Source organism: Choloepus didactylus, chromosome 14 (genome assembly GCF_015220235.1).
Source record: "Choloepus didactylus isolate mChoDid1 chromosome 14, mChoDid1.pri, whole genome shotgun sequence".
NCBI classification, from domain to species: Eukaryota; Metazoa; Chordata; class Mammalia; order Pilosa; family Megalonychidae; genus Choloepus; species Choloepus didactylus.
Window position 1 is genome coordinate 25,980,229 of NC_051320.1, and position 26,358 is coordinate 26,006,586.

Sequence of the window (26,358 nt, forward strand, 5' to 3'; positions counted from 1 at the left end):
AAGTAATTGATAAAATATTCTAATAAACTCAAAAAAAATGTGTTGAAATTATGATTCATCATTCCACATAACATATTTGTAATTATATGTAATATCCTAATTAGCAATAAAATTGTTTGAGTTAACACCACAAGAGCATTCCCTTCTATATTACTGAGTTTTAACTTTAGGTTTGAACAGAACCATGATCATCTTGATGTGTTTATTGCACATTTTATTCAATGAACCCAAGTCAACTTTTGCTAATTACATTTTAAAGAAAGATTGCCTATCAGCTTCCAGGCTTGGTTTAGAAGTTTAAATTCATATACCTTCAGAGAAGTTATGCTGTTTGGGGTGTTGACGATTTTAGATCTTCTTACAAACACAAAAGAGGATACGGGGGAGAGATAAATACTTTAGCAGTGTCTTAATTATCTTTCCTCAGTGATTATCTCACAGCCTTTAACTTAAGACATGTCCCTAAATGACTAAGTAAAAAACAGATGTTAAGATTCCTTTCTGGGTATTTTCAGAACTCCTAGTTATAACTACGCACCAAATATGGACAAACACTGGATTATGCAGTACACGGGCCCCATGCTACCCATCCACATGGAATTCACAAATATTCTGCAGCGCAAAAGGCTCCAGACTCTGATGTCCGTGGATGATTCTGTAGAAAAGGTAAGCATATGAAGTCGCCTCGGTGATAGGTTTAGGTTCAGCTTCTTTTGTGCCGATGCGCTCTTGCCGAACCTGTGTGTGTGTGTATGTGTGTCCAATGACTTTATTGTTGTGCCCACTCCCACCGCCTTTTCCCTGTTCTGTCTACCTCTTCTGGCTTGGCTCTTGTGGAGCAAAAGGTAGAGAAACAGCAGAACATCTGAATTAAGGGGCCACACCCTAAAATGCCTTTGGGAATTAAGCAAATAATGGGTAAGCTGGCCCAGGATAAGGCAATAGGGAATGGTGGGAATTGTGGTGAACTTGAAATTAAGTACCCACTCAGCTCATGCTAATTTTTGCTGTGTTGAAATGTGGGTCCAATATTTGCCAGATCTTCTGACTTTTTAAAGAAAAGCCAGAAATAGAAAACTTTTATGCAAAATTTCCTGAATTTTAAAACATAGCATAAGCCAAACAAAACATGCCTGAAGTCTGGATTTAGCTGGGTCAGGCTCAGAGGCAGCCTGTTTTCAACCCTTGTTAACTGGATACAAGAGTGAAGATACAGAAATTTGCTTCAAGCATAGATTTTCAAACTGAACCCTATAAATTTGGTGGTGGAAGTTATTTTGTAGTTTGGGGATTTTTTTTTCCCCCAAGTAGGCAAACCAAACCTATAACTAGAATATGCCAGATAAAAAAAGTTATGTTTCAACTGTATTCTTGGCCTTTTTCCCTCAAGGACTGTAAACAGCTAGAAAATGTGGATAATGTTCATGTTTGTCAGTCTTATTAAAGCAACCCTAGCCTTTTAAAAATAATGGAAAAAACATTTGGGGGAAATTGTGGCAACACAATTTGGTGTCATCTAATGTCATCACAATGGATTCTGCCTTGTCCCTGTGCTGTGTTTCAGCTGTATAATATGCTAGTGGAAACGGGGGAGCTGGAGAACACTTACATCATTTACACAGCCGACCACGGTTACCATATCGGGCAGTTTGGACTGGTCAAGGGGAAATCCATGCCATACGACTTTGATATTCGAGTGCCTTTCTTTATTCGTGGTCCAAGTGTGGAACCGGGATCCATGTATGTATTTCTCTTTTCGCAACATTCAGCTGTTCTAGTTCATGTACATCTAAAATAATTTGATTACCGATCTTGGTGTCTGATTTCTTTCCCTCCAAAACAAAAAAGGATGTGTAGGTTGGTAATTTAGAAGATGAAAACTATTTTCCCCCTATATCATGTTGAATTAACTGAAATAGACTATTGAAAGAAAAAGGAAAAATAACTTTTATCAGTTATTAATTCTGTCAAGTCGGGACAATAGGAATATAATGCTTAACTTTTTCAAATCAGAAACACCATCATTTTTTTTGAAACAACCAATGCTGTCCTCTAATTCTTTTTTTTTTTTTTTTTTAAATTTAAAGAAATTGTTACAAAGAAAATTTTAAAAACAGCATGGTTTTCTGCAGAAGTGAGGCCTAAAGGGCTGGAGGTCTGCTGCTGGCACCTGGCTTTCGACCTCAAGCAAGTCACTGCATCCTGTAGCGTCTCTGTTTTCCCAGCATAAAATGGACTTTAGTGCCCTGCCAATCACATCAGAATGTTTTATAAAATGAGGTCATGTATATGAAAAAATTATGGAAAAAGTAAAAGAAAAGAAAGGAAGTAGAATTCAAAAGCTGAAACGGCTGTTAAAGATCTAAGTCTGCTCCCCAACTTATCAGTGAAGTCTCGCTCAGAGCCCCCCCCCACTCTGGAAGTGGCAGTTTTGGGCCCCAAAACACAAATATTCTGGGTCTTATCCATATGCCTCTTCTGCTACTGAGTTACACTGTATCTTGGGGAGAGGGCAATGGAAATGAGAAGGGTTTTTATGTCTCTCTAAGATCATTAGAAATACCCTGGGAATTACTAAATCTATAGTTGGAGGGTTTTATACTTGAAGAGCTGGGTGACAAGAATTGGATTCAACTATAAAAACATGACCTTTTTTAGAATATTGATTTTTTTTCAAGCTCTATTCAACAGAGAAGTTACCAGCTATTGGGTTTTAGAAGCAGATATACATCCCACAAACACCATACTAAACCACATCTAGTCTGGCAGTGCCGCCAGAGCCCAGGGTGATGGGCCATGCTCTCAGGCAGGTTAATCTTGTGCATCGTTGCTGCCGACCACGCACGCACCCTGGCCAAATGCAGCTGTTGTCCCTAGGGAGACCAGTGGAGAGGGGGAGAGGAGCTGAAGGGAGATGAGTCCCTGAAGGGTAAAAGCCACACCAGGTGCCCCCTTCCACTGGTGTGGGATCTGGAGTATAACCATCGATTCCTTTGCAGAGTCCCACACATTGTGCTGAACATTGACCTGGCCCCTACTATCCTGGACATCGCTGGGCTCGATGCCCCTCCTGACGTGGATGGCAAGTCTGTCCTCAAACTTCTGGATCTGGAAAAGCCAGGTAACAGGTGTGTCAAGAATCTTACCCTTGTCCCGCCTCAGGCCCTGGGGCACCTAGAGCCAGCCAGCAGCTGAGAAAGTGGAGGCAAAAGATACTTTGCCCATGAGCATAGCCCGGAGCTGGGAATTTCTAGGCTTTTTGTGAATAGCACATTGATGAAGATGCAGTCATGGTCTGTGGGAAGTGAGAGGTGTTTCTTTAAATAAACTGTTAGCACAAATCTGTTTGGAAAAATGTCCAGATGCCAACAGTAAATATTATTATTTTGCTTTCAGGTTTCGAACAAACAAGAAGGCCAAAATTTGGCGTGATACATTCCTGGTGGAAAGAGGGTAATTATTGGTTCCTGGGGTGCTTCTGGGAACCAGTCCTAGTGGGCAGATCTCCCTGCTGGGTATTTTTTTCCCCTTATTTTGCTCTACTAAGCATGCAGATTTTGTAAGCCCCGTCACAAGATTGAATGGTTTGCTACTCCTTCTCCTCTAGCCAGCAGAGTGATTATTGTTGCATCAGAACTTTAGATTCTCATAACATGGGGCCAAAGCCTTTAAACGGGTATGAATTTACTGTTACATTGCTCGGCTTTGGTTCCTGTCGGAGCAGTTGATTGGTTTTCTCAAACATCCTTCTCAAGTCCTTCTCTTAAGTCCCTCAAGGTTTGCCTGGCACCCTACTTTCGCTTCTACATATAAGCCTCTTATAGTTTAATAAATTATATGCAATTGTAATTATTTCAATAACCACAAATGGGTTTCCCCTTTTGATTCATAATGCTCACTGTCCTGTTTTTCTTGGTACACAAATTGGGAGAACAATTAGATAATTTTATGTAATTGCCTTCTTTTAAAAAGGAATTTGAGCGTGTAAAATTTGAGCATGGCCCAAATTTTGAAATTTTGCTTTTGGAAGGGGGATGACTCTGCCTCTCTTTGACTCTCATCTAGTACCCAGCTTCTGTTTTTCACAAAGGACTCATCACATGTTCAGCTCCTCTGGAGAGAGCCTTAGCATCTACTTTGCACTGTCTGAACAATGTGGAGTCATGTGATAGGAAAGAAAAAGAGAATAGGGAAGGTAATTGAAAACACTTCTCAAATAAGAAGCTTTTCCCTTTTTGTCAAAGCAAATTTCTGCGTAAGAAGGAAGAATCCAGCAAGAATATCCAACAGTCAAATCACTTGCCCAAATATGAGAGGGTCAAAGAGCTCTGCCAGCAGGCGAGGTACCAGACGGCCTGTGAACAGCCTGGCCAGGTGAGTGACGCAGCCTCTCCCCCGCCACTCACATGCGTCTCCGTTTCTAATATAGATGACTTTTAACATAGAGAATAACGTGCATTTGAATGTTGGTAAGCTTTTCACGGTGGTCATGGGGGCTATCTCACTGTGACACCTCTCAGCTGACCATTTCCTGGAATTGTCTAACTGGTCCAAGCTGGGCTTCTGAGAGAGTTCTGTGTTAGAAAGATCAGAGACTGGTTCCCTCCCAAGAGAAGCCCGTGTCCCCCGGGATCCTGTTAATTGATCCTCAAGGAGTACTCCAGGAGCTACTTGACTAGGGTGGGTGCTGAGCTTCCGGGCAGAGAACCACAGTAAGAAATATGACAAGTTCTTTCCACCCTAGGCTAAGGTCAGATGTCATCTAGCCCAGGGCAGAGGACAGATTCTATGACCCCGGTTGGGAATTGAAAAGAGAAACCATATTCTGTTTGTTTATTGTTTCTGCCTCTGGTCACAAAGTTTCTGGCATCCAGTATTTCATTAGAATGAATCCTCTTCATTAGGAGAACTATTACTGTAGAATCCAGGGCTACCCAGGACACCAGCTTATCAATAAGAACTAAAGAAATACCATACAATGAATTAACACAGACCTGCTTCAAAGGAAAGTGAGTATATATGAGTACAATTTTAAACGTTCTTGATTGAAATTTATACTAACTAAAAGAAAATTCCATGTCAAGATGAGAGAGGAACTGAATTTCTGCCTAAATCATTACACTTTAGAATGAAATCAGAGGAAAGTGAAAAGCGCTGACGTTTATCGAGCATTTGTCTATTAAGGCACACTGTGCACGGCATTTTATGTGAATTATCTCAATTTAATCCTCACATCCCTCAAGTGAAGTGGGCATTATCATCCCCATCTTACAAAAGGGAAGTGGCAAAGCTGGGATCCAAACAAGAGTTGCCTGATTCAAAAACTCAGGCCACTTGCTGCCTTCCAGGATAGGTTAAGTGAACTAGGTGAAAAGAAGTCCAAATCTTCTGTGAGTCTCATTTATCTGACCTCTAGATATCCACACATTGAGCCAATTCTAATTCAAGATATAAGACGTGAAATGAGTAGCCTGGATATTAATAAAATGGCTTCATTGCTTTTCTACTTGTTACATGGTGCCTAGCTTATTGAACAGGTACTAATAATAAACACAATTTGATCCTTGCAGTCTGTGTTTCCTCATGCCTCTTTGTACACAGGGATCTCTTTGAAGTAGAAGAGAGGGGAGGAAATGGCTGTTGTAGGAAGGGATAAAACCAGGGCATTCTAGCAGGTCTTAATTTTCAAGTGTTTAGTGGAGAAGCTTAGACCTATTCATTATATTTTAATTTGAAGTCTTCAAATCCTGCTTACGGAAGCTCTAAGTATTAGTACACATAAAATGTCAGAATTGTCTTGAAGCTCTAAATAGGCTAATTTATTTTATTTAGGAGTTGGAAATGCTTGCTGTTAAATGGATCTCATGCAAATTGGTGATCTTGTTACTATTTTAGCCCTCTAAGTAGTGAGCATTTTACCCTTTGGGGAAAAGGTACACTGCTTACCTTTCTGTATGCAATTTTGCAAACCTCTCCATATGGCTTGTGCTGAAATTTTAATATATGCCCTAAAGGGCAAATGTGGAAGGGCAAATGTAGCGTAAACTAGATAATGGTACTTTGACACGAGCTCTTTACCCGTGTGCTGAATACTAACTGTTTAGAATTTCATTCTTGCTTTTTCATAGTTTTCTAAACTTGTTCTGACCTATGAAATGCTTTGATATGTGGCTTCTTGGAATTTTTCTCTGCTGCTTTATTTCTATGTGGATCAGTTTGAATTTAGATTCAATCTTGTGAACAATATGAAACCATTGGCAACAGTCTATTTTAGAGTGCTGAATTAGTGGAAGAATGAGATTATGGCCCTGATGATGATTTCTTTCTATAGGATTTCTTTAAATTGGCAGAAGTGGGATCTAGGAAAACAAGGGTGTCCCCAAGAGGTGAAGACTTGGAGGGTATTTCAGGAAGTCTCAAGCGTCAGGTGTTTCCAAGACATTAGTGAGTTGTTACTTAAATCTAGTGGTTCTCAAAGTGGGGTTCCCTGACCAGCAATGTCAGCATCATCTGGGAGCTCATCAAAAATGAAAATTCTCCAGCCACCCCAGACCTACTGAATCAGAACATCTGGAGTTGAAGCCTCTCTATCTGTGTTTTAACAAGTCTTCCTGGTGATTCTGATGCTGGCTGATGTTTGAGAACTGCTATTAACTTATGGCTGTGTTTATTGGTCTTTAAACCATAGCTTAAAAATCTGAGAATTTCCAAGAAAAAATTTTAAGCATCTCTAAGACTATTATTGAATCTGTGAGTCAAACCTTATAGTTCTGTTATATTTTATAGACTCTTTGTATTTTGGACCATTGCTCTATCTGGCTACTTTGAAGATAATCTTTTTAGTTACAGTATCGCTGATTTACAAAGAGAAAGAAAAAGTCCAGAGTAATGAGATTGAATTATTCAGGATCAAGGTGACAGTTAAGGCTAGAACTGACTTGCTTGGGGCCTGTTCTCTTGGCATTGCTTTCACACCTGGCTTGTGTCCTCTTATCAAGGTTAAATGCCTTCAGTCAGAGCAACACAGTCTTCTTGTGGCTCTGACCCTTCATGAGGTAGAGAGGAAAAAGCAGCAGAATTAGCCCCAATCACTTCACTCCTAATCCTTAAACATGTAGTGTATCTTCCCTGCCCCCTCTTTCCCCCCATGTTTAGTGGAGTTGATGTGGAAAGAGGAGTTTGGTGTCAGAGGTTTGAGTTAGGTTATTGGCATCCACCACTCTCTAGTTGTATGTTCTTGGACAAGTCACTTAATTTTTCCTGAGTCTCAAGTAGCTCTGAAATGGAGAAAATTAATTTCAGTCTTGTGAGGATTAAATAGTGTCATATATATAAAGTGGCAGGTAAACTGTAAAGCAGCATGCAAATGTTGAGTATTGTTATTGTGCCATGCCATCTTACCTGTTGTTTTCATTCTGGTAGAGCCAACAGGAAATTAAAATGGGCTAGAATCCCAGACACTTGGCATCACTTCTCAACGATGTGAACACAGCTACCAGCAGGGACTAATTAAGACAACATAGACATATGTGTTTGCATTATTTCCATTTTCTCAAATCAGTACAAGAATGATTGTGACTCCCATCTCTTTCTCAGCTGGGCATCACACCCCCTGCACATTGATGTTTTGACACTTCCATGCACACACGTGTCCTTGCCCCACAAATTCCAAATTCTGTCTTAAAAGTCTTTTGTTCAACAGAGAATATAGATTGGAGATGCTCAATTCTAGCTGCATGTTGGAATCACCTGAGGAGCTTTTTAAAAATGCTGACGCACAGCCTCAACTGTAGACCAATTAAATTAAAAACCTCTGGGAGTGAAGCCAAGTCAACTGTATTCTTAACAGGGGTTAGAAACCACAGGCCTCGGATCATAGCATGCCAAAGTTGGAAGGGGTCTTAGAAATGTTCCAGCTCAGTGGTATCAGGTTACTGATAAGGAAAGTTAGGTTCAGAAAACTTAAGCTCCAAATGTAAAACCAGAACCTACATCTCTTCATTTTGTGTTTGGTCCTTTCCTCTCCACATGCTGCTGCCTCTGCAAAAATCTAAGATAGCAGTTTTACCCTTTGGAATTACGAATGGCATTTGCCTGGCTGGAGCCATAGGATCCACCCACAGCATCTGTGGCTGTGCTTCTCACAGTTGGCTGCACATTAGAAACGCATGGGCAGCTTTAGAAACACGGAGACCCAGGGCCCACCCTAGACAAATCAAATCAGAATCTCTGGGGCTGGGACCCAGGCATTAGGTTTTTGGTTTGTTTGTTTGTTTTATTTCCAACTCTGCGGTGATTCCTATGTGCAGCAAGATTAAGAAACACTGTTGTTGACCGAACAGTATTGTTTTTTCTTCTAGGTATAGATATTGACTCTAGAAATAGGAGTTACATAAAAGCGAAATTCCCTGGGTGTCCGATTTTGAAGCACATTTTATTACTCTCTGGGAGTTAAGAAATAATCAGCTTGCTTTTATAGAACAAATATCACGTCCTTTTGTTGAGTTGTTGAATTCCAGAATCTTTGTAATTTAGTTTCCCTTCTACTATTGTAACACTATCAAATCAAAGATTTGTTTAAAATTCTGAAAGGACTCCAGCCTCAAGCAAGCTGATAATATTATAAAGGAAATTAGAATGGAGCTTGTTGAGTGTAAACTCGTTTAGCTCCAGGATCTATGTCCTTATCCAAAAATGATCCCTCTGACCTTTGTGACCAGATGCAGAGCCTGAAGAAAAAAGATGTTTATCAGTAAGATCTGGCTAGAATTGTTGGTTTGCCAGAAATTGACAGTTTCCAGAAAGTCATTGAGCCCTAGTTAAAGATACAGCCTGGCTCATGGACATTCCCCTTGGCTCTCTTGATTCCAGAGGGTCCTGGGCAGAGGGTACAGTCGGAGGATGGCTGTCCTCTGACTGTACTCTCATTGCACATGGGCCCCTGTATGCTCAGCCCTGGACCCTTGCTTCTTCCACCTGTATCAAAGGATGCGTCACAACAATTACTCATCTGCCTAAATGTTTCGGCCTCTGCACATTTTTAAAAATACAAACAGCAGAGTTAAAAGTCAAACCATATTAAGTGATGCTCTAAACAAGTCAGAAACAGACAAATTTAAGGACACACTACTCATAAACTACATAAGGTGGCTCCTACCCTGTTTAATTTACAGCATCTTATTTTGCATACTCCCTAACCCTGCCCACTCTGGTCAGGTTCCCCTCCTCCCTGTCTGCTAAACATAACACATTCATTCCCACTTTCTCCTCTGCATGTAAACTGTTGCCTTGGTCTTCCCAAATGCTTACCCCCTACCCCAAGCCCATCAAAATCTCACACCATGCCCCAAACCATCCTTCTTGTCATTGGCATCCTTGTTAAGAGCCTTGGAATTGTATCCAAGCTCCATCATTTTCTTGGTTTGTGACCACAGGCAAGTTACTTAACCTAACTCTGCCTCAGCTTCTTCATCTGTAAAATGGGGACGCTGTTAGCAGCTGCCTCAGGGGGTTGCTGCAGAGATTATAGGATTAAACTATATAAAGGACCTGCACAACACCTGGCTTTGGATTGTTGGCCACTGACAGTTAACCACTTCTGTTTTCCCTGAGCTGAAATAACCATACTTCCAATGTTCTAGTGTTGACTTTCCCAAGTGATTTTCCAGGTTAAGATCTAAAAGAGGAAATATTTTCTCTCCTGCTCTTTCTGCTCTTTCCACTTTCCTTTCTGCCCTAGCCAATCTTGCCTCTCCTCAGAGACAGCAGGAAATCAATCTTCTTGGCCCAAGTAACTCTATTTCATGTTGGTGATAAAATTTGACAGTGGTTTGAGTTAAATAGCAGTTGAGACAAAAATGTATATATTTTTATATTACCTAAGTGTTGAGATAGAAATTTTATTCCTGTGTTAACATGTAGGTTTTCATGATAATAGTACTGGCATTAGGATAATCAGGATATCAGAAAATTGCTGTATAGTTGGTACATTTCAGAGAACGTATATTATAATGGATAATTAATCTGTGTGTGTGAAATTAATTATTACATTGATTGCTAAATGCATTAATTATACTTCTAAAAAGGCATAGCCAAAAATTTTGTTGCTCACTCATGAAAATAGGCATAATAGTCATAAATAAGAATATAGAAGATCCCTAACCAACCTGGGATATGCATACAATTCAAAATGTAAAAACCATAATGATTACCTAGTGGTTGCTTCAGGAAGGGGAAGTAACCAGAGTTCTATCATCATCTAATATAGCGCTAGGCATTTTACATGGAATATTTTAACCTGAAAACTGTTCCATAAGATAGATATTGTGCCCATTTTAAATGTGAAGAAACTGAAGCTCAGAAGGGAAAAGTAATTTGACCAAAGTCACCAGAGATCAAACCAAGGTCTATATGATTCAAAAACCAAGGTCTCCCCACTAAATAATAGTTACTATATTATATACAATTTATATCCAGAAAACAGGAATTTTCCTAGGGATTAGATGACATTTTAAAAAGCCAATTATAAGAGTACTGCTCTGGATTCATACAGTGTATCTTTTCCTCGGGACTCTGAAAACACTCAACAATTTATCCTCATGACGTATCCTTGAGGCCAGGAGGAGCAAGTATTATTTTACCAGATGTGGAATCTGGAAGAACAAAGGGATTCTGCAATTTGCTCAAGGCCATAGAGTCAGCAGAGAGAGAAAATTAAAATTGAGGTCTTCAGATCCACAACCCAATGGTTATCTCCAATGAACATGGCTACCTCTCATCAAGTTTACATTAGATCGGATTCTTTAAGTAATAATCAGCGTGTGTGTATTTAAGGAATAAAATTATTAATAATATAATAATAAAATTGCCTTTGTTGAGCATCTCCCTGTGCTGCATTCTTGCCATGGGTTATCTCTAATCCTCAAGACCCTGCAAAGGCTTCAGCTGTGTATCTGAGTGGCTCAGGGCCACATAGCCACATGATGAAGCTGGTATTCAAATCCAGGCACTTCGAGCTTGAAAGTTCAGGCCTTTTGCACTCTACCACACCAACATAGGCTATAAAATACCATTCCCAAGTCCCAGGAAGAATATAGGTAATACTAGTACAAAATCCTATTTCAAAAAACTAGTTGTGGCAGCACCAATTCAGTTTGTTGTGAGAGTAAATTCATAGAAAGTGCTCATCAAATAAGATTTCAATAGATGATGGTGATGGTGTTGAAGATGATGAATAAGGGAATTTTTCAAAAGGCGTTTGGCCCATTCTTCTCATTAGGCTTGATTCCACCACACCAGCTGCATGCATGTATCCGTGTACGAAAATAGCCAACTTTTCTTCATCAAGTGTGATTTACATACTGGTAGGTTAATTAATCAAAAACACTGTTGCCCAGCTTGTTACTTCTGTGCTGAGCTAATTTGTGGGCAGGATTCAGGAGGAGGAGATACGGTCCTCACCCTTAATTCCAAGGTCTGGTATGGTAGGAAAAGCTAGAATGAAATAATAGCTTAAATTACATTTAGGTTATTATTTAAATGACAGCATTATCTAGCACCTAGCTCACAGTAGATGTAAGGAAATATCTGTGGGATAAATGTGTGCTAAATTCTTGGTACAGACTAATGAGTCAGAGAGGTCTGTGGAGAATTGAGAGACTGTGGTTCCAGAAAGCAGAAAAGGGATTAGCAGAAGGAGTGAGTGGTAGAAGACTGGAGACAATTGGATTTGGCAATTAACTGATGTACTGATAAGCTTCAAGGGAGCAGCTAAAAGGGAGGCAGTGGGGCAGCTGCCTTTCGGCAAGGGCACTTGATTGGCCAGCCCATTTCTGTGGCTGGACTCCTCAGCCCACTTCCCCTTAGGAGGAGCCTCACCTGAGCTCAGACTTTCTGGTCATTCCTGAAACCCTTCTCTTCTCATTATTCTGCCCACTTAAATGGCTTGAGGCATGAGTTTCAGAGCAATCCTTTTAAAATTTCTCATCTCCTTTCTCTATAAATTCTGATGACCATTTTAGTTGCAGCTATTTCAAGGTTTTATTGCTCAGCGATAAAAATTGTCATGATATTGAATACTAAAATGACTGTGGCAAATGTGTGGTAATTACATTTCATTAAAATTCCTAGTGTGCCTGCAACTAAAATTTTCAATGCCTCTAGATAATTATTCATATGTATGTATATGATATACATATGTATGTAAAATATAGTAACTTTCATAATCTCTATGGTATAGAAAGTAACTGCCATTTTTGTCACTGGCTCTTGCTTTATCCAAGTATGTATGTAGGAATGTGTATATATTCCTACATGGGTTTATAAGTGTGTATTACATTTGTATGTATTCATGCATATATGGATATACATATATTTGATTTTGACATGTGGTAGTTTGAAGCTGAATGGACCCCATTCCTGTGGGTGTGGACCTGTTGTGGGTGGGACCTTTTGGTTAGGTTATTTCAGTTGAGGATGCCACCTACCCAACCCCTCCCATGGGTCTTAACCTCTTACTGGAGTCTTTTATAAATGGGATGAATACAGAGAGACAAAGCCACTGAAGCCAGAAGCCAGAGTCTGGAAGCAGAAAAACCCAGAAGAGAAGAGGGAGACCTGGAGATGCCACCATGTGCCTTGCCAACTAGCAGAGGAGTCCAGGATCACCAGCAAACAGTCTTCAGGAAGATGATTTTGATGTTTTCAAGTCCTCAGAACTGGGGGATTAAACTTGTAAATTAATACATTCTCATTATTAAAAGCCAGCCCATATCTGGTATATTGTATTTCAGCAATCCAGCTGATTAAAGCAGATTCTGATATAAGAGTGGGGTGCTGTTGCTAATACCAGAAATGCTAGAGCAGCTTTATAAGTGGGTAAGGGGGTAATTCTGGAAGAATTGTGAGGTGTTTGATAGAAAAGGCCTAGATTGCTTTGAAGAGATGGTTGGTAGGAATATGGATGCTAAGGGTACTTCCAAAGGAAATGATGAATGTGTTATAGAAACTGGAATAATGGCGATCCTTATTTTAAGGTGGCAGAGAACTTGGTGAAATTGTGTTCTGCTGTTGAATCGAAGACAAAATTTGAAAGTGATGAACTTGGATATTTAACTGATGAGATTTCTAAGTGAAGTGTGGAAAGTGAAGCCTGATTTCTCCTTGCAGCTTATAGTAAAATGCAAGAGGAAAGGGATAAGCTGAGAACTGAACCCCTGGGTACAAACAAACCAGAAATTGATGGTTTGGGAAAACTCTGAACTTCCAGAAAATGAATCCTGAGAAAATAGTGCTCCATGTGAGGATTTACCTGACTATGAATCCAACCAGCCATTTCAGTTCAAGTCAGGATTGGATCTGTGGATAGTTCTTTTGTTTGATGGTTGGGACCCCTATGTACTGCATGTGAAACCAAGTTTTTTGAGAGATCTTTATGAATGGAACCACTGCCAGCCATAACGAAAAGGGATAGGTTGAAGGAAAAATGACTTCAAAGGCAGAACTATGAAAACTGAGATCTGGAATAAAGACACCTCAGGCCGAGAGAAACTAAGATGGTGGCTAGCTGAGACAGGGTGAAAAAAACGCCTCCGTGAAAAACACTAGCTAAAAACCAGAAAGTGACCTAGAATACCGCTTACAGCAATGCGCCAGCTGGACGAGGGCTCGTAGCTCCAGAGGGGCCGTATACTTGGTGAAACTGGGCGTCAGCATTCTGAAACAAGTGAGTAATCTGGCTGGAAGACCCGCAGCCGTGCGGCAGGCTGGGGAAGCCAGGGTTCAGCATTTGGAGACCGGCTGGCTCTTTAAAAAAAAGGTGGGGGGGGGGAACCCAGGAGCGGCTCCAGCTGCAATTGTGGGAACCATGCAGTAAAACACAGCAAGAGGGGGCTGGGCTGGCCTCTCGGTGTCTGGCCGGGAAGATAGCCCACAGCAGATACCCTTGGGTCTGGGGGAACAGAGGGGAGAGCCAGAAGCAGAAAGAAACCCCACGGCTAGCAGCTGGCCCCCCGGAGGGCTGGATAAACTCCTGCCTGGGGCTGTGCCCACAGCCCAGAGCCCTGCCAGTTGTCCCAGAGCTGGGAAGGAGGAACTGTGCAAGGAGGACGGGGCTGAGACGCCCCGTTCGGCCATTTTTGCCTCAGGCTGAGAGCGTGCCGCCACACGGCCCGGCAGCCTGGGGCTTCCCTTCAGGGATGGCGCGCACTGGTGATGTAGCACTGCATTCCCTCGGCTGAGCTCCTGGAGGAGTGCAGCTGGGAGGGGGATCCACTCGGAGAACCCAGGGATGCTACACCAAGTCTGGTGGTTTATGGATCAGCGAAAGAGAGAGGGTCTGGGGCTGAACTGAAATGAAGGCTTAGACTCTTGTGGCGGCCTTGAGTCTCTGGGATCCTGGGGGATTTGAGCATTAAAACTGCCCTTCCTCCCTGGCCACCCGTACACACGCCCCACATTCAGGGTGGACGGCTCCAACAATACACTCAAACTGAGTTTTCCAACTGAACCCACAAGAATCATTTCCCCACACACCGCGGGAACAAGGTTGAGAACTGACTTGAGGGATATAGGTGATTCACAGACACCATCTGCTGGTTAGTTAGAGAAAGTGTATGTCACCAAACTGTGTTCCTGAAAAATTAGATTGATATCCCTTTTTCTTTACAACTTGAAAGAACCCTAGCAAGCAAAACAAATGCCAAGAGGTCAAAAGCAACAGATAATATTAATGCATATGATAAAACCAGAAGATATGGAGAATCCAACTCCAAACACACAAATCAAAATATCGGAAGATACACTGTACCTCACAAAATTAATCAAAGAACTACAATCAAGGAACGAAAACATGGCAAAGGATTTAAAGGACATCAAGAAGACCCTGGCCCGGGATATAAGTGACATAAAGAAGACCCTCGAAGAGCATAAAGAAGACATTGCAAGAGTAAATAAAAAAATAGAAGATCTTATGGAAATAAAAGAAACTGTTGGCCAGATTAAAAAGACTCTGGATATTCACAATACAAGACTAGAGGAAGCTGAACAACATCTCAGTGTCCTAGAAGCCCACAGAACAGAAAATGAAAGAACAAAAGAAAGAATGGAGAAAAAAATCGAAAAAATTGAAATGGATCTCAGGGATACAAAAGATAAAATAAAACGTCCAAACTTAAGACTCATTGGTGTCCCAGAAAGGGAAGAGAAGGGTAAAGGTCTAGAAAGAGTATTCAAAGAAATTGTTGAGGAAAACTTCCCCAACCTTCTACACAGTATAAATACACAAAGCATAAATGCCCAGTGAACTCCAAATAGAATAAATCCAAATAAACCCACCCCAAGACATATTCTGATCAGACTCTCAAGTACTGAAGAGAAGGTGCAAGTTCTGAAAGCAGCAAGAGAAAAGCAATTCACCACATACAAAGGAAACAACATAAGACTAAGTAGTGACTACTCAGTGGCCACCATGGAGGCGAGATGGCAGTGGCGTGACATATTTAAAATTCTGAGAGAGAAAAATTTCCAACCAAGAATACTTTATCCAGCAAAACTCGCCTTCAAATTTGAGGGAGAGCTTCAATTTTTCACAGACAAACAAATGCTGAGAGACTTTGCCGATGAAAGACCTGCCCTACTTCAGATTCTGAGGGGAGCCCTGCCAGCGGAGAGACAAAGAAAGGAGAAAGAGATATAGAGAATTTTAACAGACATATACAGTATCTTACATCCCAAAGCACCAGGACACTCATTTTTCTCTAGTGATCACGGATCTTTCTCCAGAAGGGACCATAAGCTGGGACATAAAACAAGCCTCAAGAAATTAAAAAAAAAAAAAAAGGAATATACTCCAACCACAATGGGATACAAATAGAAGTCAATAATTTTTTAACTGTAATTCCACTATTTTCTTCCTACATAATATAAAATACACAAACTCTAAGGACAAATCAGTGGTTTTGAACTCAATGTAAAAGATGTAATTTTAGACAACTATATAAAGGTGGGGGAATGAAGGAGTATAGGAACATAGTTTATGTGTCCTATTGAAGTGAAGATGGTATCAAAGAAAAACAAAATTGATATGGATTTAAGAGGTTAATTTTAAGAGCCACAGTAAACACAAAGAAATTATCAGAGAATATAACCATAGAGATGAAAAGTAGAGTATGGGTTAAGAGAAATGAGGGAAGGAGCAATGGGGAGTTAAGACATGAGTGTAGGGTTGCTGTTTGAGGTGAAGGGAAATCTCTAGTAATGGATGGTGGGAAAGAGCATTACAACATTCTAAATGTGATTAATCCCACTAATGGAAGGCTAGGGAGGGGGTGGAATGGGAAGATTTAGGCAGTATATATGTTTCCACAACTGAAAAAAAAAAAAAAAAGACAGTCTAACTAGACGACAATTGAATGCTAAGGATGAACTTGGATGGGACTGGAGGATAGAGGACAGGTGGCTCAAAGGGACACAGTTGAGACATAAGGAAAAGGAAATATAGAATGTAAGCTTTGTATCATTGTTGAATCTCTTGTACTTCTTAGCTGTGCTTAATGGGATTGCATAAAAGAATGTTCTTGTTCATGGAAAGTGTATACGTGAATTATAGTGTATGTTCAAGGATGTGTGCAGCTAGCTCTCATATGTTCAGAAGACAGAGCAATAGATGATGGATGATAGGGAGGGAAAGAAATAGTGATGTGACAACATGTTAAAGTTGGTGGATTGAGCTATCGGGGGAGGGGGGTCAGGGTATGATGGAATTCTGTGTATGGGGCTAATATTGTTTTTGCAACTGTTCATATAACCCTGAATTTATTTCAAAATTAAAAAAAAAAAAAAAAAAAAACACCTCAGGCCAAGAAGTGAACCCACCCACATATGTGGAAAAGGTGAGTATGCCCTGGAGCTTGCAGGGGGTGAGCCTTCCACCCTGTTGTTCATGAAGAGTATTACCACCCAGGGCTCTCAGGTGCCTGGGGGATTGTGGAGAGCTTGGCTGAACCTGAAGCTTGAGGATAGTAAAGCCAAGAGCATGGACTGTGCAAGCTCTTGCAAAGGTCAGGGCTGCTGCTCCACCAGGCCCGAGGACAAGGCATCTGTTCTCTAGATGACTCCCAGACCTTGAAATCTAATGGAGTGAGCCCTGCAGGGTTTTGGAAATGTTGGAACCCGTGACCTCTGTTTTCCTTCCAATTTCTCCCTATGGGAATGGGAATGTTTATCCTATGACTGTCCCTCCTTTGTATATTGGAAGCAGATAACTTGTTCTAAGTTTCACAGGTCCACAGCCAGAGGGGAATTGTACACTAGGACAGACCACATCTGTAACTGACTTTAATGAGACTTTGTACTTAATATTGTTACTGAAGTTATTTAAGGCTTTTGAGATTTGGAAGGAATGTATTTTGCATATGGAAAGAACCTGTCTTTTAGGGGTCCAGAGGGTGGAGTGTGGTAGTTTGAACTTAAATGGACCCCAGAAAACCATGTTCTTAAAGTTAATCCATTCCTATGGGTGTAAATCTGTTTGGGGGGGGACCTTCTGATTAGGTTAGATCAGTTGAGGTTCCTGGTGGGTCTTATCCTCTTACTGGAGTCCTTTATAAATGGGATAGAGAGCGGAGGGTGGGGGAGGGGAGGAGCCACTGCAGTGAAACCCAGAAAAGAAGGGCGAGACCAGCAGACACCGCCATTTGCCTTACTGTATGTAACAAAGGAGTTCTGAGATCGCCAGTAGCCTGTCTTCAGGAAGAAGCTATCATCAAAATGATAAGCTTGTAGGCTAATAAATCCCCACTGTTAAAAGCCAGCCCATTTCTGGTGTATTGCATTTTGGTAGACCTGCTGAGTAAAACAGTATGGTACAATTCATCAGTGCCAAGGGCAGTGCCAGAACTTGGGTGTAGTTGAATTCAGCTCTTCAGAAAGGAAACACCCTTTCCCTTTTTCATTTCCCATAGGAAATCAGCAAGGAATTTGGCTATTGGGAAAATGTAGGTTGGGTTCCAAATAGGCTAAGTTTCTAAAAAGTCTTCATATACCTGTGTGCTCTATAGAAATCTACTTGTATCTCAGCTCTTCCAGGTCAAAAAAACAGACAGAATTTCTTTTTATGCCTTGTTAAAATTAAGGAAAGTTTTCACTACAGTTGCATGATTTAAAGATCAGTATTTGTATAAAAGTGTATATAGAATGTAATTGTATAAAGACATAAGGCCTTTATTTTTCAAGAGTACAGTTAGCCAGATTTTTCTGTCTGATAGAAAAGGGAACATTTCTTAAGCTTCCACTTGGTTGTGAATTTTGTAGGGCCTTCTTTTGCTACGTATCAGCATTATGTGGCCAATGCTTAGTTTTTAAGTGCTAGAGGTAGAGACTCCCCAAACCATTTGGATTTAAGATAGACACTCAAGCACTACTGATAACCAAATATTTTGGAGCTATGAAAAGTTATTTTGGTGATAATTTTCACTAGCAAGAATTCTATGTGGCTTAATTGTTTCTTAGTGGATTTACATAAGGTTTTTTTGTATGTCATCTTTGAGAGCTATTTCATGGACCCTCCTCAAACTAATTTGATGTATCTGTGGATGCTGCAAACCCAGGCCTGGGAATCGCTGGTCTCCACCTTTAAGTGCAGAACCATGGGACAGGCCATGGGTAGTTTGCAGCTAAGACTAAGTTCTATCACTTGTAAACTAACTGTGGAAAGAGAGCAAGGAGATTTGGTTTTTCTTAAGTATAGCACATAGTTCTGCAAGTGTTCATCTGTTCAACTGGAGTTGTTTTCCAGCCTCTTTAGATCAGTAACTTAATAGACACAGCTGCCTTTTCACACTCACTCACACAAATACATACATTTCTCTCAAAGGCTCATCTGTCTGAGCTAAGTAGACCTAAATATATATCCCTTCTGCTCTCCACATGGGATCCAGCTGCAAAGAGGTCCAATAACCAGTTGCTAATCTAAAGCAAGGGGTCTTAACTCCAACTGCACATTAGAATCACCTCAGGAGCTTTAAAAATAAAAAATAAAAAAAAAAAAATCCCACGCTCCAGCCAACTTTGAGAACCACTGATCTGACAACTCCTGAGTGCCTATTCAAGTTGACTTCAGGTTTTTTTGTTGTTGTTTTTTGTTTTGTTTTGTTTTTAGTTAAATTACTTCTAACTTAGTGTTGAGACTACTCTTGTTTGTGTTGCCTTTTCATGACTTTGTAAACAGGTAGTTGGTTGCCTGGTCTCTGGGGTTCCTACTTCTCTGGATAGAGATGGTGAACATTCAAGACAGTCTGGCCAGGCCACTAAAGAAGGCTGTACCTTCAGGTGGCTTGCAGCACCCAGAGTCAGTAGCACAAAGAGTGTGGAGGTGCTAAAGTAAGATCATAGAACAAGCCCTACGTATCCAGGATTGGGTGACTATAGGTAGAAGTTTAACAGCAATTCTGATAATTCAGCACTTCTTGAAGGTATTCAACTCCCTTAAGAGAGAATGAACCATCCCTCCACTTCTTGGTTCGTTGTTAGTGGTGCATCCCATGTTGTACTGTAGTGTCATTTGTCTGCTGGCAAAGCCAACTGGGACCTGTGGCCAGACTTGCATTAGGACACTTTGCAACCAAGATGCTACCCCAGAGCACCATTGGGGATTTGTGGGGTAATTGTAAGAGGTACATGAAAGAACAACTTTTATTTAATTTTTAATATATATTTGAAAACATGTAACTGGCACAACAAACACATGAAAATATGGATTTCTTTGGCCACAGTTTAAAAATGAATCACAATAATGAAAAGTACTAAGTGAAAGTCCACAGGTGACACTCAGATATGGAAGTAAAAATTGACCCAAGTTTGATAATGTTGCATTACAGCAGGTTGAACTACCATGGTTTGCTAAAGCTGTTGTTATGCAAAATACCAGAAATGGATTGGCTTTTATAAAGGTGATTTATTAAGTTACAAATGTACAGTTCTAAGGCCATAAGTGTCCAAACTAAGGCATCAACAAGAGGATACCTTCACTAATGAATGGCCAATGGCATCCAGAACATGTTGCAGGCGTCTGCTGGTCCTTTGCTCCCAAGTTGTGGTTTCAAAATGGCTTTCTCCAAAATGTCTCTGTGCTTCTGTCTCTCTTAGCTTGTCTCTTAGCTCCTGTACATCCTTGCTTGTTCTCCCAGGGCGTTTCTCTCTAAGCATCTGGGGGTCCTCTCTTAGCTTTTCTGGGGCAAACTGGGGGCTTCCTCTCTTAGTTTAGCATCTCCCAATGTCTTTTTGTTTGCATCTCCAAGTGTGTGGGTCTGTGTCGGCTCTAAGCTCTCTTAAGGACTCTAGTAAACTAATCAAGACCCACCCTGAATGGTTGAGGTCACATCTTCACGGAAATAATCTAAAAAGTTCTCACCCACAGGTGCGTCACATCTCCATGGAAACAACCTAATCAAAATGTCCCACCCATAATAAGTCAGCACCCACAAGATTGGATTAAAGAACATGGCTTTTCCTCCTTGATGAGAAGGGGGAAGAGAAACAAAACAAGTTTCAGTGACTGAGAGATTTCAAATGGAGTCAAAAGGTCATTCTGGAGGTTGTTCTTATACATTTTATAGATACCCCTTGTTAGTTATTAGTGTATTAGAATAACTAGAAGGAAATACCTGGAACTGTTGAACTGCAATCCAGTATCCTTGATTCTTGAAGATGGTTATATAGCTATATAGCTTATACAGGGTGACTGTGTGATTGTGAAAACCTTGTGGCTAATGCTCCCTTTATCCAGTGTATGGACAGATGAGTAGAAAAAAGGGGGACAAAAAGTAAATGAATAATGGGGGTGGGGTGGGAAGGAGTATGAGATGTTTTTGGTGTTCTTTCATATTTTTATTCTTATTTTCATTTTTATTTCCTGGAGTAATGAAAATGTTCAAAAAATTGATTGTGGTGATGAATGCACAACTATATGACACTGTGAATAATCGATTGTACACTTTGAATGATTCTATGGTGTGCAACTATATCTAAATAAAATTGCATTAAGAAGTAAAGAACATGGCTTTTGTGGGGGACATAATAGATTCAGACCTGCACAGTGGTCAACTTAAAACTCAGGCGAATATTCTTCCTTCCTCCCAATTTCACAGTTTAGGGAGGGAGAAAGGGGAAAATAACAAGTGAAAGGTTATTAGGTCTTTGTGTATGGCATGGAGGATCCCATAAAATGACCCTGAGGGTGAAAAGGCATGACTTCAGCCAGAATGAGATTCAAGAAGCATTGTGAAACACACCTGATTCTGTGCCATAATTTACTCAGACTTGAGACAGAAGTAACTGCAACAGGTTTGATAAAAGGCTCAAGCTAGAAAGCCATGCCAGCTACCCATGTGGCTCTGTCGGGAAGGTGAAGTATGCCTCTCACAGGTTCTGGAGGACACAGAGTTTGTAGGTGAGTAAGAAAAGGCAAGAAGGAAAACCTGGTAAGTTTTGTAAAGTCTGGGGTCTATGCAAGTTGGCTCTCCTTGTGAAGGGCTCCGATTTCCCACTTCCTCATGTGCCACTCTTCCCTGGCTTGCATTAGAAATTCACAGGCAGAGAACAAAGCAGCCAAGTTTGTTTTTCTAGAAAGAGGGGTCTGGTGAAAACAGCGCTGACAGCTGTGTTCTGTGGTTTAGTGAATTAAGGGCTTTTACATGTTTCATTCAAGACTCTGTTTAGTCTGGGTGGTGAGGATTTAGATATCATTTTTTGGCTCTCAGGTCACCAAGGTAGTTTTGGTTTCCAATGATTTCATTGTCATCTGCCTTGGCCTACAGTGAAAGGAATAATCAAGAGAATTGGGAGCTGAATTATTGCAGGGTCACTTGAAAGCTCGCGTTTCTCCTTCACTCTCTAATGGTGTTGCCAGCATTTGAAAGACTAAAGCAACAGTCCTTAATAAATAACACCTGGATCAGAATCAGTAAACTGCTTTCACATTGGCTTTTGCAGAAATGGCAGTGTATTGAGGATACATCTGGCAAGCTTCGAATTCACAAGTGTAAAGGATCCAGTGACCTGCTCACCGCCAGGCAGAGCACGCGGAACCTCTACTCTCACGGCTTCCATGGCAAAAACAAAGACTGCAATTGTGCGGAAGCTGGTTATCGCAGCAGCAGGAGCCAGCGGAAAAGTCAAAGGCAGTTCCTGAGAAACCAGGGTACTCCAAGTAAGCCATTCCCTTGGGACCGTCGTGTTGGCAGGCCGAGGCCTGTAGGAATGGACAAAAGGGTTGCTCCTGCATTTTAGATATTATCAAAATACAGTTTTAGGTTGTTTGCCTGCCAGCAGGTCAAAAGCAAGCGTTTCTTTTGTTCAAAATAAGAAAGTAGAGATCAGTTTGAAATTTTGGTTTATAAACATCTTTCACTTAATCATGGAATGAAAACGTATTCAGTAAAAGCACCAGGCACAAAACATACCCACACATGAAAGAGCTGTAACGTGGTTATTCTGAGGGCTACAGGGTATGGTTTAGGTGAGTTTTAGTTTACCTTCATACTAACATACTGTTTTGTCTGCCTTAAGTTGCTAAAAACGAATTCCAATGGTTCAGTACTTACACATTTAATTTAATAGGAAAAGCATAAACTTTTTTTTAAGGCACATATTTTAATCTGTTTTAGTACTTTTTTTTTTTTCCAATTAAAAAAAGCCTCTTGGCTGACAGGGTCAGACTAGTTGAATCCAGTATGAAAAGCACTGCCCATCATTTTTCTCATAAAATAAGCAGCTCTGAGAGACTTAGGATTATAGAAATATGAAAACCTGCAGTCTAGCACCTTCCATTAAAAGAAAGAGGGTCTGGTGCCATCTAGTGGAATAATATGCAAAATGACTCACTTTTGTGCTGATTCTACATTGGCTTGGAAATAAGAAACATGCATAAATTAAGTCCATGTCCAAAATTTGGAAATTAAATCATTCACAAGAATTATGGAAGCCCTTAGGACAGGTATTTTTATCCGACTTCAGTCGAATTTTCAGGGTCATGAACCCCGACATTTTATCTAAAATTTTACCAAATATTTTCTATGTATGTGCACTTTTTCTTGGATGTCCCTAACTTTCAACAAATTCTTTTCTTAAAAAACATAATTGTAAAATTTTAACCACAATTTTTTACCTTATATGGCTATATACGTATATGCATTTTAAGCTTTTAATTTTGACATGAGTGCAGGCTTACGAAAAAGTTGCAAGAATAGTACAAAAGAGCTCCTGTATACCTTCCACCTAAATTCTTAAAATTTTGCCAACATTTTACCAAATTTGCTTTATCTTCTCTCTCTGTATTATGTAAATGTATAACTTTTTTTCTGTGACATTTGAAAGTTGCACATTTGAAAGTGTGGTGCTCCTTTAACCTCTAAGTACTTCCATTGAGTATTTCTTTAAAACAAGAATATTTCCTTAATATGACCACAGTACAATGATAAAAATCAGGATGTGAACATTGTACAATGCTATTATGTAACTTACAGACCTTACTGAGATTTTGCCAATTGCCCCTAGATATATACATTAGAGTTTATTTTTTAAAAGTATTATATAATATTTGATGTGTTAGAATGCTTGAAAATTATGAAGCATAAAAAATGGTCTTCTGTCAACCAATGACTCAACCTAAGATTTAGAACAGGGATGGACAAATGACGGCTTGCAGGCAAAATCTGGCCCCCTGCCTTTGTTTGTAAGTAAAGATTTATTGGAACACTGTCCTGTCCATTCATTAATATATGGCCTATGGCTGCCTTTGAGGTACAATAGTACCTATCTGGCCCATTATGGGAAAAGTTTGCTTGATCCCTGTTCTAGCACAGAGCTGTCCAATAGAACTAGAAATGTTCTTTAAATCTATTCTGTTTAATATAGTAGCCATCGGCCACGTGTGGCTGTTTGGCTCTTTTGGCTAGCATGACTGAGGAACTAAATTTTTAATCTTATTCAATGTTAATTAATTTAAATTTAAATCACCATAGCTATGTGTGGCTAAGGGCTACTGCATTAGAACACATCTAGAATATCACCCATATCTTTTCATCTTCTTATAAACTCCTTCCTATCCTACTTCTGTTTCTTTAGATCCTAGAGAAAACTACTTTGACTTCTGGGTTTAATATTCCCTTCCTATTTGAAGATATGGTTATGAGATATATGTTTCTGTAAACAATATATTGTTTGGTTAACTGTTTTTGAATTTAACAGCTCTTTCATAATTTATGTAGTCTTTTACAACTTTATTTTTTCACCCATATTTCTGCCAAGTTGCTAAGGGTGATTGAAGGTTATTCATTTTTACTGCTGTATAATATTTCATTGTGTCATTATACCAAAATTAGTTGGACCCTTTTCTTATTAATAGATAGTGGGAAGGTTTGGATTTTCTTGTTACTAAGAAAAAAGCTTCTAGGAACAGTCTTGTGTATCCTTCTTGGTGCATATGTTTGTGAGGTTTTTTTTAGAAGAATTACTGGGCAGGTAGGATCTGCAAAAGTTCAAATTTACAGATGGTCCCATCTTGTTTTCCAAAGTGCTAGTACCAATTTACATTCATACCTGCTGAATGTAAAAGTTCCCATTGGTCCAAATTCTCACCAATGCTTAGGGATGTCAGACTTCTTCATTTTTTGCTATCTTGTTGGGAAGATTTGCATCTTCCTGGTTATTAAGGAAGCTTATTCTTCTTTTCATAAGTTGATTGGTTTTTCATGTTTCTGCTTCTGAAAAATGTCCATTCATGTCTTTTTTTCAAAGCAATTTTATTCATACACCATACAATCCATCCATTGTGTACAATTAATGGCTGTCAGTATAATCACCACCACAATAAATTTTTATTACATTCTTATTGCTCCAAAAAGAAACTCAATACTCCTTATACCTGCTATTGACACTTAGCATTCATCTGGTACCTTTGTTACAATTGATGAAAGAATATTACAATATTGCTGTAACTATAGTCCATAGTTTGCATTAGGTGTACTTTCCCCCATTTCACCCCATTATTAATATATTTTAATAGTGACATACATTTGTTCTAGTTCATGGAAGAGCATTCTTACATTTGTACTATTAATGACCTTCGTCCACAACAGGTTCACTATGTTACACAGTCCCGTTTTCCTTCCCCTAGCTTTCCTTCTAGTGGTATACATGACCCTAAACTTCCCCTTTCAACCACAATCACATGCATAATTCAGTGCTGTTAATTTATACACTCACCATAAATAGCTACCATCACCTCTATCCATTTCCAAACATTTACAATCAAACTTATTACAAATTCTACACAAATTAAGCATCTCTACCCATTCTCTACCCTCACTCTATCTTCTGGTAACCTATATTCTAGATATTGACTTCATGAATTTGCTTATTATATTTAGTTCATATTGGTGAGATCACATAATAGTTGCACTTTATGTCTGGCTTATTTCTCTCAAAATGTTGTCCCCAGGGTTAGTCCATTTTCTAGCACACATCCGGACTTCATTCCTTCTTACTGCTCAGTAATATTCCATCATATGTATACACCACATTTTGTTTATCTTTTCATCAGTTGATGGACACTTGGGTTGTTTCCATCTTTTGGCAATTGTGAATAATGCAGCCATGAACATTGGTGTGCAAATCTCTGTTCACATCCCTGCTTTCAGTTCTTCCCATATGCCAGATCATATGGGAGCCCTATAATTAGCTTCCTGAGAAACTGCCTAATTGTCTTCCACAGTGGCTGTACTATTTTACATTCCCACCAGCAGTGAATAAGTGTTCCTATTTCTTCAGCTCCTCTCCAACACTTGGAGATTTGTTTGTTTAATAGTGACCCTTCTAGTAATTGTGAAATGATAATCTCACTGTCGTTTTTATTTGCATTTCCCTAATAGCTAGTGACATTGAGCATTTTTTCATATACTTTTTAGCCATTTGTATTTCTGCTCTGGAAAAATGTCTGTCTGTGTGTTTTACCCGTTTTTAAATTGCATTGTCTTTTTATTGTTGAGTTGTAGGATTTCTTTATATTCTGGATATCAAACCCTTATCAGATATATGGTTTCCAAATATTTTCTCCCATTGAGTAGGTGCCTTTTCCCCTTTTTTGACAGTCTTTGAAGCACAAAAGTCCCCAGTTTTGAGGAGATCCCAATTATCTATATTTTTCTTTGGTCCTTGTACTTTGGTTGTAAAGTCCAAGAAACTACTGCCTATCACTTAGATCTTGAAGGTGCTTCCCTACACTTTATTGTAGGAGTTTTATGGCACTTGTGGTACTAGCTCTTATATTTAGGTCTTTGATCTATATTGAGTTAATTTTTTATA

General features: G+C 39.8%; 1 protein-coding gene across 6 annotated transcripts in view; it reads left to right on the plus strand.

The window, feature by feature from the left end:
- The window catches only part of SULF1 (sulfatase 1), a 235,287-nt gene that overhangs the window by 135,476 nt on the left and 73,453 nt on the right, over positions 1-26,358 (plus strand). For all 6 annotated transcript variants that reach the window (XM_037803038.1, XM_037803039.1, XM_037803037.1 and 3 more), the window contains 6 exons: positions 516-666; positions 1,565-1,740; positions 3,000-3,128; positions 3,397-3,453; positions 4,245-4,374; positions 21,988-22,204. In XM_037803038.1, coding sequence (XP_037658966.1) covers positions 516-666; positions 1,565-1,740; positions 3,000-3,128; positions 3,397-3,453; positions 4,245-4,374; positions 21,988-22,204 — 860 coding nt within the window. The remainder of the gene's footprint in view (positions 1-515; positions 667-1,564; positions 1,741-2,999; positions 3,129-3,396; positions 3,454-4,244; positions 4,375-21,987; positions 22,205-26,358) is intronic.